At 34.4% G+C, this 6293-nt stretch overlaps 1 protein-coding gene across 1 annotated transcript; it reads right to left on the bottom strand.

Moving 5' to 3' along the window:
- Nucleotides 1-3299, bottom strand: LOC145138267 (protein TEEBE-like). Its single transcript, XM_079072370.1, has 3 exons — nucleotides 3132-3299; nucleotides 2503-3000; nucleotides 1-732 (listed from the first exon to the last, which is right to left on the bottom strand). The coding sequence occupies exons 1-3, from the start codon at nucleotides 3235-3237 to the stop codon at nucleotides 215-217; spliced, it is 1122 nt and encodes a 373-aa protein (XP_078928496.1). The 5' UTR covers nucleotides 3238-3299; the 3' UTR covers nucleotides 1-214.
- Between the last annotated feature and the right edge of the window lie 2994 nt (nucleotides 3300-6293).

The raw sequence follows: 6293 nt of genomic DNA, 5'->3' as shown, positions 1-6293 counted from the left end.
TTAATGCTTTGTATTTTCACAAATACAATATTTAACGATATAATTTATATATATAAGGTAACATATTATCTTCAAATAGTTGCTAAACTCAAACATAGAGACATGCAGTACATACATATATATGAATCATGCCATTATCGATCATTCTCGCGTCTTGATAGTATTTGTTTTTGTTCTTGTATGTTCTTACTTTGAGGAGAAATAGACCTCGTACCTAGTAAAACCAAACTCGAACATCATCCAACACAGGCCCACAGAAATGGCCATAATCATGAAGCTTTGTGTGATAAAAAGCACTATAAAATGTGAGTCTAGTTCTATTCGAAATTGCTTTAAATTTAAGAACTCCAGTTTTGAACCCACCCTTTCCTTGAGACTCATATTTTAGTTTTAGGGTTTCCCGAGCAGCAAAAGCCTCGACCATCATAGAACCATGGCAACCATTATGTGCATCACCAATAGTGAATGTTAACCTGTAGAATTTGTTAGGAACTGTTCGTATAATCTGTGCAATGGCTGTTTCTCGGCCTCCAACCAACTCAATGCCAGATAGCCCTGAGGGTACTTTGAAGTGCTTTGAATCTATGTATTTAACTGGTTTTAGCGATTCAATGATCCACCCAGGGAGTGGGGATACTATGTCATGTATTTTGGGAAGGAGGAGGACTCCTGTTGAGAAGTTCTTGAAGACATATGGACCAATTTCAAAATCACCATTTTTCACTAAATTACCTGCATGAAAGAATATATATTATTATAGATTGTTAATTGCAGCATAATTTTTCTAAGAAACTACCATTTTATGTATAAGGCTTTAAGTTGTAAGTTGGAGAAGTTCTTGATGAAGACATTTGCTTCACCAAGGCGATTTTATGATTTTACATAATATTTACTAGTCCATGCAACATAATTCTTTTTAACCATTTAACATAACAAATTAACTAGCATTAGTTTTATCTAAAAAGGCTAAATGTTGTGTTTGAAGTTGTTTTCTTTTTCAGGGCGGGCTAAATTTTGAAGTTATAGCTATAACATTAACTAATGTAATTCTTTTTTTTATTACAAAATATTGTATTTTGAAGTTATTTCTTTTCATTGCATTGTATATTAAGTCCACCCAGTTGGACGGTATATTGATTTTAAAGGCTTTGTGTGAAATTAAAATTGAACCCCTAAATTTTTGGATTAGCAACAGATAGGGATGGACAGTGACAAATAGAAAAAGAATAGTGACGGAACTGCAACGGATAAAATTTCAGCCCCATGACAAAATGGGTCATGTGTGGTCACACATCTAGTATGTACTCACGGTTGAATCTTCTCAATTCAGTGACCTAAAAATCTATGAAAATGATTTTATAACAAATAAAAGTACGTGTAGTAAAGTATTTAAAAACATATTACTATTTATATCTTAAAACTTTAACAAAATATTTTTAGAAATTATTTAAAATTTTGGAATGTATAAGAAAATTTCATCGTTAATTAATCGGTAGCTAATGGTTCAATTTTAATGGCATCGTCGCTAAAAGTAATACTCAATATTCTAATAGGAGTTGAATGTCAAAATTAACTATTTAAAATAAAAATTAATAAGTTGTTTGTTGTTTACGTGAATGTGGCAAGAAACATGTCATGTTCTTGATATTAATTTGCCTGTTGTTTTTTTTATTTTATAAATATAATGCGTACAGATGTAGTTTAATAACTTTTTGTCCTAAAAATATAATATTACGCGAGGCTCTTAAAAGTAATTAAATATTCAGAGAAAACTCAAAATTACTAAAATATACTATTGCATTTGGTTATATATTTGATCCCTTTGTATTCCTCCTTTTTAGGTGCGTCACAAAATCCGGGTCGGTCTTGTTTACCCGCCATCCAGCTCTAGATCCCGACCCAAGTTTATCCCTTCCAACTTTTTATTTTAATTATTTTTGTCTAATTTTGACTTTTGGATTCAAACTTTTTTTAAAATTTTTTTCCCCTAAAACCTTTTTTATCTATAACTTTTTAAATTTAGTTTTTTTACAAAATTGTTTTTTACAGCTTCTTTTACATCTTAATTTACAAGTTTTGCTTTTATAAAATTATTTTTTTAAAACTTTTTTACTATCTTAAAACATGTTTGAATATTTAATTTTCCGTTTTACAAATTCGATTTTATGTATGTAGAGTTGTAAAAGTATGAGAATTCATTTTTTACGTATTAATTTGCATAAACGAGAAGTGCAATTTTATGTAAATTAAAACTAACCTATTGTTGTCTATTATATGTACACAAATTTTCCACAACTCCACGGGATCTACCCTATTTTTTATATATTTGTGACATAGATTTTTGTTGGAGACTCTATAATGATACGGATTTGTATATTTTCTCGGCTTCTTCTTTACAGTCGTTTTCTCTCTAAACAAAAACCGTGGGCCGGAAAGAAAACTAAGATCAACAATATGTTATCTATAGCATCATTATAAAGACTGGAAAATGATAATACGCACCTGCGGAATACTTGAGAGGAGTCATCTTTTTTATTGCGATGGCGTCTAAGAGTGGCCCACAAGTGGGGTCCTCTTGAATCCCTGGATTGTGAAATGTAACCTTGACAGTGCTGCGAAGAGCCTTAAAAGCATAAGCATAAGTGTCACCTCCATCTGTACTATACAACGTTTGAATTGGAAGCTCGCCTGAGTGCCCATCAGCATATATAACGAGCTTCTCATCTTGAGCACAAGTTCTTGTTGCTGAAAATGTGAGGGAGTAGGTTGAACCTGCCTCGACTGTAATATATTGTGATATCGAAGCTTCATTCCCAAGCCTTGCTGCGTGGGTCCCACGAGGAACTGCAAAGTAGAACCCACCTGGTTGTGGCCCACCTGAGACGTACTCGACTATGCCCTTGATTACCCATTTGGGCAACGAGTAGTTCCCTATTATCACTGTTTTCTTGAGGTTCGATGGTTTTGGACCTAGCTCAAAGTGGCCATTTGGAAGCATTCCTGGAAATAACAGTTTCAAAGCATGCATTTTAAAAATATGCTTGTAACATTAAATTTGTAAAATGTATTATATCTTGATTTCATTAATTTTATCTAGAAACGAAGAAAAAATAACGCTGAAATTAACATACCATCACTAATAGGAGTTCGAGCAGCAGTGGTACCAGCAACAAGGAATGGTGTACAAGTAATGTAAAAGAAGATGAAGAGAAAGTAAAGAGAGGGTAAGAACGACATTTTCGGATCTAGCTATATGATAAGGAAAGATAGCAAGTACAATGGAGTACGGGTGCAGTACTACTTCCCTATCACCCTATTTATAACTTATAAGTTTATGTGCTTAACTGCTTATACATATCTATATTCACATGCATGATACAAGCAACTGAAGTTAATCCTAAAATAAGATCGACTTTAACTTGCAGATGCATGCATTCAATGTAGATTAGATCCACCATTTTGACTTAATTAAAATATAGATCACTTTTCATATTATGTAAAAAATAAAATTTAGATTCTCTAATTTCGTGAATTTTGAGAATTTAATAATGTATGTAAAATTCAGATATAAGAATTTGTGTATTAAAAATACTAAATCCTGCAGTGATAGTCAGTTGTTTTGAACAAACGGATTCCTTGGAAACTAGATGTAAGCATTAACGATGTCACGTTACAGCAGAAAGAAATACGGCGTATGATGAGCGGGGCACCTCATGCATGTGCTCATATAGTAAACCACAAATTATGATTAGAGAGATTTTAACTTTATTCTAATATCTTATATCTTTCCTTTTAACATGAAACTTGAAATTTTCAAACATATACTTTTCTCATTTTCAATATGATTATCAATATTTTAATAAATAAAAATCATAGTCTATTATTTCAAACTGTTATAATATTATGGTTGTTGTAATGTAATAGTTTTGTAGGAGCCTAGGACGTCAAAACAAAACCCGCTTTATTAAACAAACATTATGACTTATGAATACTATTTTTTATCTTGTAATCGTGGTTATTTTGAAGAGGATCGTGAATTATGGTTCTTATGGAATTAAAATGTATGTAACTATATTTTTATGTATGGTGTATGCATGTGTATTCCAACAGGGTCATAGCAACATGTGCAATAGTCCATATGTTTACACCATATATAATTAACTAGATTATAACCTGTGTACTACACACTTAACAAATTAAAATAACAGAAAGACTATAAAAATAGGAATTACAAAATTTCAAACGTTCAAAGTACTTTTGTGAATCTGTAATGAATGAAAAAGGAAACATCAGTTATGAATCTATAGGTACACAAAACCAAAATAAAACCAAATTAAAAAATAAAAGGATAATAGCAATATATTTTTTGTTAGAAATTGGGTAAGGTTATAGTGGAGATCTGGATACCCCTTGGATCGTGTAAACACTATCTGAACTAATATTTCTATCATATTCTCGGGTTATAAAAAATTCAGCCTTGGATGATCCCAAGGGGACACTTACGAATCTAGGCACAGAAAACGTAAGTCAAATTGCTAGAAGATTATGAGTTCGTATGAAGAAAAAACGAGAGCTAAAAGGACATTGTTTCTCCTCAAGAGGATAGCCGATTACATAGAAAACGAGATGTAGGGTTTTCATTTAGGGTTGGCCGTCATGAGTTCCTTTGGAAACAAGTCAAGGGAATCCAGAATTAATGAGAAAATCAATGGTTTCCAAAACTAACGATCTTAGTCAGTTTTACCATAATCCCTCTAAAAATTCGATTTTTCCACTATGTATCCACTTGTAAAATCCGAAGAGTTTTTGGGGGGTTGCCCCTCGACCCCAGTGGGACCCCAGCTAGGGGCTCTGCCCTTTGGACCCCGCCAAAGGGGCGCTGCCCCTTTTGAAACCCCGGACCCAGGGCGCTGCCCCTGGACCCCCGACTTGTCGTCGAACCGGCTTCTAATTTGATCTTATACATGCGTGCACTCCGTACATACCCAAACATATATTAGAGTATAAATTATGAAGCCCCTTAGCTCACATGTAAGTTCCAGTAAGATGACATGGGAAGACTTCCTTGTAACACCTCGTTTATTTATTAAATAAATAAATAAATTGATGAATGCATAGAAGCCCTAAAAAAATAATTATATGTCAAAGGATGGTCTCGTAGAGTTAATTGTCACACTTTAAGAGATTGGGGGTTAAAAGAGTAAAATCTGGACTTAATTTGTAAGTATTAGTGGGGGCAGGGACTAAATGGTAACATGTGGGACTTCTTTTGAAGAGATTTTGTAGAAAGAGGGTTGATTGGTAAATTTCCGACCTTATTTGTGAGGGATTTCAGAAGATGGGGTTTAAATGGTAAATATTGGATTAAGTTTGAAGAAAATGTTATGGGGAGGGACTATTATTGCTATTATGGCAAACTTGTAGATGGAGGTGGGTATTTAAAGGGTGTGTAACCCTAACCCTAAGAGAGAACAGCCGCCGCTCCATCCTTATGCCCCCACCATCGGCCGCCACCCTACTCCCTTGTTCCTCCGACCACCGAGCCGCCATTGATCTCGTTCGTCCTCCGGTTACCAAGCATCATCAAATCATCCTTGCCACCGACAACATCGAAGACCCACGACGTGTGGATTCATCTTTGCCATTAGCGACCGCCGCTACCGGATCCTGCCACCTTGTTGCTGTCGCTGCTGTCTTTTCCGAAGAGAGGAGAAGCCGTGAATCGGAGCCGGTTGATAAGGAGGTTATATGGCATTTATTCCATCGGAGAAGGCGGCTCCTCTTCCTTTGTCACACCCCCGAACCAGACGGCGGAAACGTCCGAGGGCTCGCGTGACTTAAATTGAATATCATCACAATGATCATACATGAAACACAACATAAACTTCACCATGCATTAATACATAACGATTGACATTGTTCATATCTAGTACGTTGTTTAAATAATACATATCCATAGCATCAATTGTTTGAGAGTTTTCAAAACATAACATCCTAACATACTTGATATTACGCTTCAGCTTACCTGTTACCTGAGAATACAAGTTATTTTGAAAACGTCAACATGTGAAATGTTGGTGAGTTCATAAGCAGTGTTGTGATAAAAATGATTTGCATAGTTTATAAAACCTAGAAAATCCGATATTTTCTGAAAAGACAATTGTTTACCAAAGTGTGAAGATCCATAAGTTGGTGCATGAATGATTTCAAAACGTGTATAAATGGAAAGTTTTGCAATATAGTTATTGAAAATACAGGCGAGTGGTGTTGATTTCCTCGAAAAACCCGATGTT

This window comes from Lactuca virosa, chromosome 9 (genome assembly GCF_052849685.1).
Source record: "Lactuca virosa cultivar CGN04683 chromosome 9, Lactuca_virosa_CGN04683_v6, whole genome shotgun sequence".
In the NCBI taxonomy this organism is placed as follows: domain Eukaryota; kingdom Viridiplantae; phylum Streptophyta; class Magnoliopsida; order Asterales; family Asteraceae; genus Lactuca; species Lactuca virosa.
This window is presented reverse-complemented; position numbering and strand designations above follow the sequence as displayed.